General features: G+C 35.3%; 1 protein-coding gene across 1 annotated transcript in view; it reads right to left on the reverse strand.

Moving 5' to 3' along the window:
- UNC13C (unc-13 homolog C) overlaps nt 1-14,639 on the reverse strand; it is a 183,298-nt gene that overhangs the window by 14,710 nt on the left and 153,949 nt on the right. The window contains 5 exon segments of the mRNA XM_009276596.2: nt 2,555-2,702; nt 7,813-7,893; nt 8,999-9,055; nt 12,503-12,626; nt 14,252-14,401. Coding sequence (XP_009274871.1) covers nt 2,555-2,702; nt 7,813-7,893; nt 8,999-9,055; nt 12,503-12,626; nt 14,252-14,401 — 560 coding nt within the window.

Consider the following 14,639-nt stretch of genomic DNA (forward strand, 5'->3'; position numbering starts at 1 on the left):
AAAATGGCAATAAGAGTTTAGCTTTCAAGTATTTAGTGTATTGAAACCACCACATGAAAAACTATGAATCCCTGAGATTGAGTCATCATTTTAAAAGTTAGGAGTGTTTTTATTAATATTGCCTATGCAAATTGCTTTGTTTCCAGGAAGCTCTTTAAGAATGTGCAGGCACAAAGGCTGGGAGTCAAAACTCTGGTTCAAGCAATCATCCTTGTTTAGAAATGGTGCAAAAGCATGTTCTTGGATAATTTGGTTATTCCTACTGAATTTGACCCTGCATGTACATGAATACAGGAAGTATCAAGGACCATAACACACACTTTTACATAGCTATCATGCTTCCTATGGGGGGAAAATAACTCCTCCTCCTCACACCAATCAAACAAATTTTTGCCCTTCAGTTTCTTAGAAACACTGCAGTTTAATCATGGCAAAAGAAAAAGTATCTTCACCTGTGTTTAAAAGTAAGCCTGATTATTGTCTGATTCTAGTAGTCATTACAGGAAAACTGAGCATCCACTTTTATCTACAGTCATAGTTGTTATTCAATAAGCTATTTTCTTTAGATTTGAAGTATTCTTTTTGCCATTGCTTTGCGTTTGCATCCAACTGTCTATTGATTATGGCTTGGTTACCTGCACAAATATGAGGGCAGATATAAATCTTATTATACTTTAGAGAAAGTTTCTGATTTGCAAACAGGGTCATTTTAACTAAATGCTAATGATGCAGCTACAGTTGTAAGGCTGGAGGTCATAATAGATGAGCTTTTTAGTTCTTTTAAATAAGACATTAAAGGGTGATGAAAAGCTATGAGTCACTTTGCCTTAACTTTCATTCCCAGTGGCTACACTTCTGGTAATACTGGTGTGCAAATATAGGCATGCTAATGTGTGCACAGAAATGAACACAGACCTCAGGCTGAAATCGTGATGAAAATCAGAAAATTCAAGTTTGTGGTTCAGGATTTATAAAAGATCTCTGCTTATGGCTACAACCTGGATAATTTTTTTCTCCTGAAGTTACAATGAAAGTATGCATAAGCAAAAGCAAAATATACTAGTAATTAATAATTTTCTGCCTAAATCTGTATTGTTAATCTTTTTTTTTTGTGGGAAGAATCAATTCCTTTTATATTACAGTTTTATAGCAATTTTCTCACTTGCGATGTATGAATTATTAACAGAGATCCTCAGTCTCATATGGAAGCTGCCTAGGAAATAATTCCTTGGAATTAATCTTGGGGCAAGCTGCAAAACTAGTGTTTCATGCTTTTTCTTCTGTGAGTAACATACTGTACTTCAGAGGTAAAAGCAACTGATTTCCAGCTTAACTGTCCAATTAAAACTTTTCCAATTGTCATGAGTGGGAGCAGGGTAATTCTTTATAGATCAGCAAATTGTATTCCTTCCCATAGATACTAAGTGGCGGACAGGCCATTTTTACAAATGCCCATTACATTCAGAAGAAATCTAGTAAAGACTACTATTATGCAAAAATTTGCAGTTTCTAGAATGAAGAAACCGTTCAGCTTGGAATATAACGCACATTATCTATATAAAATCAGTTCCTGTATGTACTGTAGAAGTATGAAAACACTGTCCTAGGGCGATAAGAAAAATGGTAAGAAATAGCTTCTTTTTGAAAATAGAAGGAATCTTTGCCTATGTCATTAATGAATGGTATATATATTTTAAACGAAGAGGACTTTGTGTTTCATTTTTTTTGGTGCATTCTAGAGCAGGAAAAAGTGGTTTCAGTGTTGCTGATGTCCAGATTCAAAGTACACCTAAAATCATACGTGTGCATGTTCTCTGCCTTAGTTTGCTTTTGGGAAAGTATCAAAATTTTGAATTTTGATAAGGAGTCATAAAAAATGACGTGACATTTTCAGCAGGATGGTTTGCAGGATGGTTGAATCTGAATTCTGAAATGCACAAAGGAAAAAAGTCTAGACAGGGAAAATAATGCTGTATTTTAGCCTACAGAAACCTTCTATTCCTTTTGAATCCACAGATGACCTGCTAGAAGGAGAAGTGTGGCTGCTGTAATGTGGAATCAGTGTGCTACATTAAGGACATGTTGCTCACAATTTATTGTTCTTATCCCTTAAGGTTTCCTTTTGGGATTATGTCATGCTTTTTGCAGTTATTTGTGATTAGTAATTAATATCCTCCACCTCTGAAAGTATCTAGAGCTGCCAATGTACTCTGTGAATTTACTCTGTTTCTGCAGTTATAATATGCACTCTGGTATGGCCTCTACAACCCTGTTTGTGTGTGGAGTGCTCCTATAAATAACCCTGATATTCAGTGTTCATATAGAGCTATGGGACCTATTCTTCATGTAAAGTGACAAGCTGATAAATGCACAGCCCTCAGATAAGCTCCACTGATTGACAACAGCAGTTGATATGGGATAACATCACATGGGCAAATTTGTGACAATAAACTCTAAAATACCACAGTGTTTGGAGAATGTGATTGGCAACCAATCATTTAAAACATTTAAAATACAATTTGACGTACTTATCTCTCTCTTACAGATCACTTACTTTGAGACGTCTGAGTGTCTATAAACTTCTTTATCAAGGCGTCAGTAGTTTGTGTGTAAAGGCTAAGAGCATATCTCAGGGACTGTAGGTCAGGGCTCTTTTCCAGGAAATTCTTTTTCAGCCCACTTCCTCCAGCATGGAAGTATTGCTAAAATGAAAAACAAATATGGTCATTCAGAGAGGCAAATTATCTGAGAGGCCTCAGTTACAGACATACAATTTTAAGTAAAATTCTTACACAAACTTTTAAAAATAACACTTGGCATGTGTAGCTAGATTTACGATTATAGAAGTTGAGATAATTGTCATCATCTTTACTACAGAGCTTCTTTCCAAAGGTAAAAATTTAAGTCTTGTGGGAGCAAAAAAGATACAAAATTTTAATTTTGGTCTTCATGATCTCAAGTATTTATACGTCAAAACTGAATATACATATTTGCAGGGTTGTTTTAGGTTGTGGGGAGTGGAATCAGTTTTAATTCTTTACCTAAAAAAGATCTCTAAAATCAAGGCATGGTTTACAGCACAAGTAAAGAACATATTCTTTCTAAGGGAAGGGGGAATTTTGTTAAAGTTTTAAAAGAGAAGATCCTAGAATATGAAGTTTTGGATTAGCACTGCATTGTAATTGTGCCTGAAATTATGATTGTGCTTTGGGAAATTATTAGAAATTCCATGGAAGTTTCCATGGTGATTATCTTTTTTGATTCCAGTTTTGACCTGTTTTACCGTGGATATGCAGAAAATGTGTGTGTCATCCTTGAGTGGCCACATTAGGATTTCCTGGACTGTGAAAGGAAGAGGATGGAAGAGAAAAGTACTGCCCTTGAAGATGGGGAGTAAATTTCATCCTTCAAAAGCCGATTTCCTTTGGGGCAGAACAGCTGTACCCACAGTTCTCTTTATGCACTCCTATGAATGATACAGCAGTAAACCACTACACCAGTAGTGCTTCCTGCAAACCCTAAGGTGGAGGCAGATCTTCACTCTGCAAGCAGTTGCACCAGTGTTGCACCAGTGTAGCCACTACTGACAGCTGTTCATCAAGGCCTGCTTACAAGACAGCACCCCTCTTTTTGCTGTCCCACTTACACTGATAATTTGAGTGCTCCCTTCCTTCTTTCATTTAAAAAAAAAGCTAAATTAGCATAAATACTTTAAACAAAAGATAATTCCTGATCTACTGCTACAACTAGAGTTGGAACAAAATACGTTTACCACTTCGATGCCATGCTGACTATGTAAACTATTGCAGGTATTATATTATGTTTCCAATCCCAAAGCTGAGTTCAGAAAAATTAGGACAGATTCTTCCCTTCTTCCTCCCAAAATGAAGAATTTTCCCTAAAATTTTATACAAGACAGTGGTTGATGAACTAATGCACTTAAGCTACAAAGAAAAGATATATTTGCCACACACATTTAAAACCAGTGTTTTGTTCAAACGCTTTGCAAGGCATTTTGCAATCTATATTACAGTTCTAGGTCTCAAGATTGATGTATAAAGCTCCCATTAATGGCTAATTAGTAAAAGCAAACAATGTTTTTCAGGAAAACACTGTGACTACTTGATGACATGCAGTATTGCTCCACTCAATACAGGGAGTGTTGGGAACTGCAAGTAGAATCTATTCTCCCTGCATTTTTGGAGTGTTGCCAAATATATGCAATATATATATTTCAGTTCACATACATACATATATACTAAATGCTTTATCCTAAGCATATCCATCTGTGACAAAGCAGACCTACAGTCCATACATGCCCATTGCATGTTAGTCTACACATTTCACCTTCTGATTCTCAAGATTTTTGCAGGAGATGAAACATAAACGTACTTAACATAACAAAGTCATTATTTACTTTTCTGTGTTGTCAGCTACTGACTGTTACAGGGAAAAAAATATCTGTAGGAGCAAAACAAAGAATTTGAAGTCATCAGGCTGAAAAGTTTTATATTGTTTTAATCCTAAATGGGCAGTTAGTGTCAATTTAAGAGGTTCTGACCTTCTCATCCTTGCATACTTACATGAAATTTGCATCTTTCCAAGTGAATTATTTCATACTATATGTTCCAAAGAAATCTCTATTGTCTTAATTGTTTAAAAGCATATTCATGATTTCACCAAGGATCTTAATCAATTTATCAGCAAGTGCTAAAATCTGTTAATATTTCCTGCTATTGTGACAATTACTGTGATTTTTTTTTTTTTTAGTTGTGTCTCCCAGTAAAATGTTATCTGCAGCAGCAGCTACAAAGGACTAAAAGCTCCATGAAAGCTAACAGACATTTTAAGGAAACAAGGACACCTGACCCTAACCTTTCTGAGTTTTTATATTTTTTTGCTTTTGCCCATAAATGGTAAATTTTGCATGCAAAACCACTAATATGAACATATCATTGTTGGATGGAATCGAATATAGAAAAATAATGAGTAAACAGGGTTTTACAGATTCAGTTGGACACCTAATACCCTGTTCTTTAGAGATGTAAACCTTAAAGTAGTTCACCTGCTACTCATGCTCCAGTGTGAAGAGTTTCAAGGTTCATAGGTGTCAAAAAAGGCTTGAAAGTCATACTGACAAATGAAAGGTGCAGAGACAAGTGCATAATGTCAGGTATGTGGAAATCAACGCTGTAGCCACTGCAGTCTCAACCAAAACTTGACAAATGCCGCACAGGTCATATCGGGTGGTAGTTTCACTTTGTAGAGTGCCTGTGGGTTTACAGTGCTTGCAAAGACAAAAATGGAAACTAGAACAGTATTATCAATGCACATTATCTCTGGGCTGAGATAATGAGATAGCTGACATAACTCAGTTTGAGATAACTGAGGCCAGAAAGCCGCTTCTCCTAACAGTAAATTGCAAATTAAGCTAAAAAAAAAAAAAAAAAGTGCTAAGGTTCTTTTTATGACATACGAAGACTGATGATATGCTATATATATTTAAGTTGAAAGAGTATTCCTTTATTTTTTGCTCTTCAAAGCATTAATAACACCATCATCTATTAAATTATAATTGTAAGTTGCTCAGTGAATTAATTTTTGGTACTAAAAATTAGCCTAATGAAAGAAAAAATGAAAAAAGACTGTGCAAGCACAGAGATACTCCTCCCCACAAATCCCTTCCTTACAATAATCAGTTAATTTTTGAACAGATACCATATGCCATTTTTATTGTTCTTCTATTCTTATTTGGGCAGCCATTCTTTTTGCTTTAAAACCCCCCATATTTACCTAGCATTACCAAAAAATTATATATTTTGATCATTAAACTTATGAACTGCATTCCTAAATCAACATAGCAGTCTTTTTTTCTTGAGTTAACTCACAAGGTTTGTCTTTGTTCACTTTCTAATAGTGTAAGACCAATTTCTGCATGAACAAGAGTATTTACTTAGTATTTTGGAAAAAAAAGATTTATCCTATCATGTCCTAGGTACAGTAAGCAGGTTATAATGCCGTGTCATTGCCTTACAATTTGAAAATAGGTTTTCCAGAAAGCATTATTTTGCTCAGTTTATGAGTGTAGCACACACAGAGATAAGAATACCGAATTAATAGAGGATTTTTCCCTATTTCTATCCTTTTCCCTCCATTTCTAGACTTTTCTTTACTAAAATGATTAATATCTATCTATGAGTTTAAGCTCTGGAAATTCAGGCAGGGTTAGAATTTACATTTTTCCCAACTTTTATTTACTTAGAACAAATGCTTTGAAAGGAAAATAATTAGATTCACATACTGACCCGAGGACTCCACAGGGCTTAATTTGGGAGCACACAGTACTTCAGCATTTTGTTCCATTTCTGTTTCCACAATATCAGTAATCCCCAAATATTATTTTGATTTCTGAAAGACATGCCAATTCCACTGCAAATACAAAAGATGGCAATTGGGAGCCCTCTTTGATACTTCTTTCTTGTCTTTTAAGACACTATTTTGTTGTACAAGACTTGATCATGAATATGGCCTCTTATTTATATCTTCAATTTTATACTTAAGTAGCTGCCTCCTTACCTTCCTGATGTGCTGTCTCTTCAGCAGCAGATATGAAAATATGCTGTTATTCTATAAATCGATTGCTTTCAAGTTATTTACCCCAAGTGAAGATCCAGGCCAATGTGAAAAAGACTGATAAGTACATTAAATAATATTCCTTAACGGTTTCTTTTGACTTCAGAAACCCAACCTGTGAAGACTGTATGAAAGTCTCCAGTCTTTCATCAAAAAAAAAAAAAACTTTGTTAATCTCTTTACTTTTACATTTAGAAGCATAATGCAATAACCATAAAATGCGTGGAAGCGAAAACAAAGTTTTCAGAACAACTCATCTGGCCTATGACCTGATCCTTTCATCCTTCCAGAGAGGTCAAATCCTAGAGTTACTTTATCAATTACCAATAAATTAATTTGTATTTCTAGTAACGAGACTAGCACCAGGTAAGGTTGAATGGATTGTCTCTAATATGGCTCATTTAAAAATCTAATGTAAAACATTTACTGCACTCATAAGATTTTTTTCTAAAGTAGTTTTATGCATTACTAACATCTACATCAACAAGATGTTGGTAATGCATAAAAATTAATTTATTCAGAAGTGTTTTTAACAGGTGTGTGATGAATATGACTTTTTGTTTTCATTGAAAAGGGACCAACGTGTAGAATCAAATGGCATTTTTAAAGTAAATCAGATTATTTAGGAGTGACACTAAATTAGGTGGTGAATTCCAAACTGTAAAAAGTTGATAAATTCAACTGGACGTTGAATTTAAAATAGTGCATAGTAATGCATGGTATTAAAAGCCTTGATTTCTGGTGAGCTATAAAAAACATGTCATACATGTTTGCAGGAGAGCGCAGCTAGGAATAACCACACTTTTCAGGCCCAGTGTCTCCTTTGTGGGAGAAAAAGAGGTTATGCTGCAACAGAATAAGGATTTAGCCCAGCTGCTTCAGCTGCACTAACTCTAAACTGTAAAGGAACAGAAGAATCAGAGAAGCTTTGGCCACCAATTCCTTTAAGGGAACATGTTCTGTCTGCAACTGGTAGAATAATTTTTCTAACTTTTATGCAAGCAGACTATTAGACATTCGCTTTCGAGTCGATACAAGGAGCTGAGGATCAAATGGTTCTCGACACATTAAAGGGATCTTTATGCTTCTAAGGGACCATTCTATATTAGAATCTGTCGTTTATGTCAGTCATGTTCTTGGTCATTCCAGCACAGAACAGAAAAACATGTAATGCTGTACCTTTATAGTAGCTAGTGCTACTTCCATTATTGCACACTGCCTCAGGGTCAGGCTTCTGGCTTCCTCTCGAATCACATGGTCCTGCAAAGCAAGTTAAGACTGCAGTTGATTTTGGAAGAGAGACAGCGTTGTGGCCTGTCTATTCTCGGAAAAAAAAAAACCAAAAGAAACTGACAAATGCCCCCCAAACTGCTATGATTAACAGGGATTAATTCAACTTTGGACTTCTTTTACAACAAATTATAACCTAGAGCAATCATGTTGTCTCTTGAAAACATAGATTGTAGAGAAAAAGAACCAATGTTTAATACTGAGCATCTGTGTAGCTTTATTTCTTTTCCTAGAACATATTATTTCTCTGTTCTGGGGGGCTTTGTGAAAAGTTTAAATTTTAAGTTTAAATAATTATATTAGATGATACTGAAAGAATTCATTTTATTAATGAACCTGACAGTTTAACTTATGTTTGCAAATGACCCATGTTTAAAAAGAAAGGGTTTCCTATTAGAACATAAGTTAAATAGAGTCATAAAGTGACAATACTCCTGTGAAATCTTTGTCTAAAATAAGCATCCTGTGATTTACTTAGGCAACATTTTAACTCCTCTAGCAAACTAAGCAATTATTCACAGAAGCAGGAATTACCACATTTCTGCCCAAATCTGAAATCCTAATGGCAAAATTGCTTGGCAAACAACTGATACCAGTATCAGATGTCTAAGCTCTCCATCAATTGTATTATGGACTTCAGTAATGTAGTGCTGATGAGTTTATTGTAGAGATAACATGCTAGGTTTCAACACATACCATAAGTAATACACAGAAAAAAAATTACTAGTAGTCCCACCTTAGAGTATTTTCAGAACTGGTTCCAGAAGGGAACACAAAGATCTTGTAATTTATTTTTTTGTGATATTTAAGGCCTGGTTGTGCAATATGGGAATGACATCTTCTTGACCCATCTAGTGATCACTTTAGCATATAAACATACACTCTGTTATTCTTAATTTGGTTTTGATGAAACTGTAAAATCATTACTCACCTATGAACAGTTACTGCCATATTCAATCTTATTATAGTAAATAAGCACAAGAATGAGGCATGAGGCTTGGCCTCACAGTCACTAATATTTCATCTATTTTTTTCATTAGAGCAAGCCATTCACAGCTTCATTTGGCTCCATTACCTTGAGTTTTGACAGTTGTCCAAGATCTTTGGCTGCACTGAATATCATCTGTGGCCCCTGTAATCACATTGAAAATTCAGGAAACAGACTCACTACAGCATGTTTGCTTTTTATGTCAACACGATCTTATTTTCTGCTAGGACATTAGCCAAAGTCACTGTTTTGCAAAGCTAAATGAAAATTTCAATTACACGAGACATATTTTCATTCAGTTGATAAGGCCAAGTAGTTGATGCCTGCAGCATGATTCCCTCCAGTATCCTATACTTGATACAAATATTGCATGTTCTGTTGATAGTGGTTTCATGTGCTCCTGTCTGCTATCTCATTTTGTATTTAATATTTTTAAGCTAAGGCTGGGATTGTTCTTATACAGCATGTCAATGAGATATCTGTCCATAATCATAGCTCTCAGGTGCTATGCTAATATAAATAATCGTAATGGGAAGTGAGCAGCCCTGAGAAACCTGCAAAAGCTTTGCTGTCTACGGTGAAATCCTCAGTTGAGTTAACACACAGCATAACAGCATACTGTTAAGCAAAAGCCTTTTTTTTTTTAAGAAAAGATACCAAAGTGTTATGAAGTTAAACCAATATTTTACTATAGCCAAATCCTGGCATGATACCAAAGGCCAATGCCTACAGGTTTGTCTTAGACAAACAGAATCCTACTATAATTCCATTCTCACATTTTTTATCACAATTACGCCAAGAAATATAATTACTAGTGCAATTACTTGGCAGTTCAGCAAGACATAGTTCTAAATGTCTGGATTTCAGGAAAAAAAAAAAGTCAGTCCATCTTACACAGCACAATACAGAACAATTTTTCATTAGTCTTTCTGTTCCAAAAGATTTCAGCTTCCAGACATAATTTTGCTTCTGTACAGTTCAAGTGCAAAAGATGTAATATAGAACTGCAGCTTAAATTTTCATTATTTATTAGTAGTGAGAATGGTAAGATAAATATGAAAATTAAAAACAAACCCTGCTTCTGAATGTCTGTGCCTCTCAGCCTCAGAGAGAAAGTAAGAGTCAAGGCTACAGAAGGGAAACAGCTCTCTTACAGTATCCTACTTTTCATTGATTTTGTTTAATTGTGTGTTCAAAAGTAAATAGAAGTAGCAAAATAAACACAACTAGCTATACACCTTTCACCATGCCTGCCAACTGGGACACTTTATATAGAGGCTACCACTAGTAAAACCCAACAGCTGGTGAAGCGTAGCACACACATGTGATACTGCAAGCACTCTGAAAGCCTAATCCAGTAATCTTTGTACCTATTTTTCATGTTCCTTAATCATTACAAACTCTATATTTAAGATATTGTATCTTCTACTATACAAATGTTGAGCAAACTTTGGAAAAAAAATATGCTGCAGACAATTTCTAGTCAGAGGCTCATGTTTCTTAAGTGTCTGTGGACGAAGAATGGGGGCAAAGCACCTGTGGAAATCCCAGCTGCCACCATTTAAAATAATCTTAAAGAGTCTTGAATGATAGGTGCAGTCTCTACCTTTAATCAGTACTGGCTGATAAACAGAAGCCTTCTTACCTTTGGCCACTAACTAATCTAACGTCCATCCAGAAGACTCTTCATTCTGGGTGAGGGGGGAGGAGGGCTCCTTGCCTCTGCTTCTTCACCACCCTTTCTGTGTTCTCCCTGAAATGCGGAAGTTTTGCATTCCAGATGTACACCCACAGCTTAATGAAGTATCAACTTGCTAAACTAACGATTGGAATAAACTTGTTTGAAATGGGCTTAACAGCCCGTCAGTGTCACAGCTTATTGCTTGGTGTGATTTCTGAGCATCAGTAACAGGTGCTTGCAGATTCAGGGAGATGAACTGAAATCTGTGTTCAGCTGGCAGTCAAAGGTTATTTTCACTATGGTTGAAAGACTAAAATCTTTTTATTATTTTTTAAATAAATGTCTACATTCAAACTCTTGGGGGGAAATGTTTCAACAGATGTTTTACTATCTTGACTAACTGAAACATATTGTGCTATTGTCCAAGTGGACTTACTAAGTCTTTGATAGGTAATTCTGTATTCTTGGCAGCCAATTAGGAAAAGCAACAGAAAAACCTCTTAACTCTGAAGCATGCTGTTCTATGATTCAGAGTGTAACAACTGATCCTGCATAAAGCTAATAAATACTCCTAACACCTGATGGGAAATGTAGTTACCCAATCCAAATGCTACTTACACATTTACAGATAAAATTTGCACCAAAATATTTGAAAAGCAAATTAAAAGTCTCAGAAATATAAATTTGACACAGTCACTCATTGAAAGAGAAGCTGTTTCTAATTATGCATAGTAAACACGAGCATTATTGTAAATATGAACAAATTCAGTGAATGGAGTCCTGGCTATGATCTTGTGATTAGCTCTAGTCTACAATTTTTAATAGCTCAGGTTATTTCATTACTACCTTAACACCATTTATAAATGTTCTATTAGATTTCCTCTTGCCTCTCCAGCAATATTCTTTCATGTATCTTTAATATATTATAATATGATTTAATGATATGTCTTTAACGTATGGATACTGACCAATAGATTTTTAGCAGCTTAACTGATATCATAGGATGTATAAAATTGCCCAAAGGCACACTATGGCAATGTCATGATTAGCTTGTCATAAAGATGGCGAATTTATTCTAGACAAGATTGAAAATGAGAAGACTTAACATTTATGTTATCCCAGTCCCTCAAAAAAGCAAAAAGCAATTAAAAAAGGCACTCCAAGCCAGGCTCTTTTTCTTTCATCCTTAGGTAGAATCAGGTTTTACCGGTGCCCTCGGCTCTGTCACCACTCAGGGTTCACGTCAGGGCACCACCCACACTGGTCTCGTGTGTAGCAGCACTATTTTCCATATTGAATATAGCTTCCTTCCCTCTTCTTGTCAGGCTGTAAATGCAGTCCTGCCCAAAGAGGACCCTCTATCAAGTCTGCTATTAAAATACCCTGAAACTTTAGAGATAAATTGGCTTAAGCTTCCTGATGTTAAGTGCTGCCTCAAGATGAGGAATGGCACAGCAGGCAGGACTGGAGAATGGGATGGAGCATTCCTGACTTTCTGGGAGGTGCAAAAATGGAAGCGATTGAATTCCTGGTACAACTGGAAAGGGCAAGGAACACTCTTGGTGTTACTGTGCATGATGAAGTAAAAAGAAACCAAACTTAAAAGCCCTTATATGAAAGCACATTACGAAGTCAGTGATTCGGCTTCTTTTATACTGCATTCATAAAAACTGTTCCAAGTTGGAGCAGGCAGTAAAGGAAACAGCAAGGTCTTCCTCACCAGCTACAGAAGAGCAACCTAGCTACACTACTTTGAAACACTAGAGAGCAACACACTGCATACAGTCAATATATTATTCCTTCTGGTCAAGGTACAGAAAAGGATAGTATCAGACCCCTTGGCAAACACCTGATTGAGCACGTTATTACAATCCTTTATAACGTGTGTGAACTACTGCTGGGACACTTACGGTTTGGTCCGTCAGTGGTGGAAGCACAATTTGTTTCTCTATTTTGTTCAAGACTAACTTCCACAGCTCTTTTAAAACCCGTTTCAGAACTGTCTTCTCACAGATTTTCGCAGAGACACTTAAACTGGAATAAAACAAAACACAAACCAGTCTCCAAAACTAGCGTTAAGACTTCAGAGGTGCTGTATCACTATATGCTCAGATTAATGGCCATTATGGTTTAGCTTTTCTCTACCAGTAAGGATTTCTCAATGGCTTAGTTATTTTGCAATATTATCACTAAATATTTTTGGTAAAAAAAAGACTTGCAGATTATAAAATCATGTAAATCTCCACTACCCAATTTGTTGCTTAACATATTACTGATATATACTTATAAAAAATGAAAAATGACAATGAGTTATAAAGTTTGATGGATGATACCATTTAGCACTCGAAGCCCCTAAATTAAAGTTTTGGTATATAATTTGTTTATGTCTTAAAAATAAAAACACAAACATCTCACTTGTTGTCTTATACTTCTATCTACTGTGATGTAGAACCAGATGTTGATAGCTAATGCAAATTCAGGGCTATCATTTGGAAGCATTTATTTCTATATACTGGCATATCTGTGCAATCATACTATCTATTACTAACGGTAAAATTAAATTTTTGGAGGATCTATATACTTAGATTTTTTTCTTTATTTAAGAGTATATTCATAAACCATCTTGTATTTATTGCTATGAATAAGTAGCGTCATGAATAAAGTGCTGCAGTTTTCAGGCACAGGAAAAAATATTTCAAAATAATATCACATAAATGCATATGTGGGCAATTTTACAGAATTATGTCTAATCTATTAATGTGAAAAAAGATTACTATAAAGTCATTATAATATCACATCATAAATATGCCAATTCATATTTCTACCATCTCTTACTACTCTTAGTAAGCACATCAATAAAAGCATAATTAGGAAATAACTAAAACCCAAACCATATTAATATGACATGTTTATAATCCTATTATAAATATATATTTGTAAGAAAGGTGATATTCCCTAGCAGTGGTGGTTTTTTTTTTTAAATTTCACATCTTTATTTTCTGTGCATGGGTTTAGCATCCGCTAAAATTCCATTTAACATTCCTGTGGTGAGGAATATTTTCTATTCGGACAGAAATTTAAAACCCATTTTTGTTTCCATTATGTCATTATTCAATTAAATCTCAAAGAATCTATGAAGACAGCTTTGAGAAATGGCAACCTGGAACCGAACCTGACAGGCAAAAGTCAGCTTACCCATTTTTTTAAACGATGAGCTTAGGATAGCACTTGTAAGTGTACAAACACTTTTGGCTTTTCTTCAAGATTTGTGCTAGGAGTAAATGTCTTTACTCAAAGATAATTAAAATTTAAAACCATACTGCTTGAAAGCAACACAAGCCCCTCTTGTAACTTAACACATAGGACTAGGTAGATCTTCTTTATACCACAGCTCGTGGAGGAGAAACCGTACACTAGCTCCTTTGTAATGACTCAAAACATGACGAGAAATAGAAAGGCAAATACGTAGCTTACGCAGAAATTGCTTAGTATAAGTAAACAGGTTAAGCATAGTATTCTGCACACATGTGAATACTACAGATATTAAAAATACTACAAAGTGGTTCTAGGTATTAATGATGCTTCAGGGTAAAACCAAGTATGCCTGATTGTAGCATCCAGTTCCTAATCTGCCACACAAACCAGCCTGCCACACTTACGTTTTGTCCAGGAAATCCATGAGAGGCCGAAGTACAATCTCGGCATCAATGGCCGCGCTGTTCTTATTGGCTGCTGCATTCCCATTTCCTCTCATTTGATTCAGTTCATTGCTCATTTGTCTTACACAATCTTCAATAATAAATTGGAAACTACAGGACGGGGGGAAAAAAAAATAAATGAAAGAATTCTGGGATAGAAAACAACATTTATCATTTTGCATCAGGTTCTTCAACAAGATTTAAATCTTTTCTGCAATGATGTGTTCACAAACGCAAGATACTGCAGGTGTTACAGACGGAAAATAACTCTTCCTAAGGATTATAGCTCAAATAACTAATTCATGTACTGTTTTGATTTTTCTCCCCCCTTGTTTCCATTCTGTCATTA

Source organism: Aptenodytes forsteri, unplaced genomic scaffold, assembly GCF_000699145.1.
Source record: "Aptenodytes forsteri isolate BGI_AS27 unplaced genomic scaffold, ASM69914v1 Scaffold1, whole genome shotgun sequence".
In the NCBI taxonomy this organism is placed as follows: Eukaryota; Metazoa; Chordata; class Aves; order Sphenisciformes; family Spheniscidae; genus Aptenodytes; species Aptenodytes forsteri.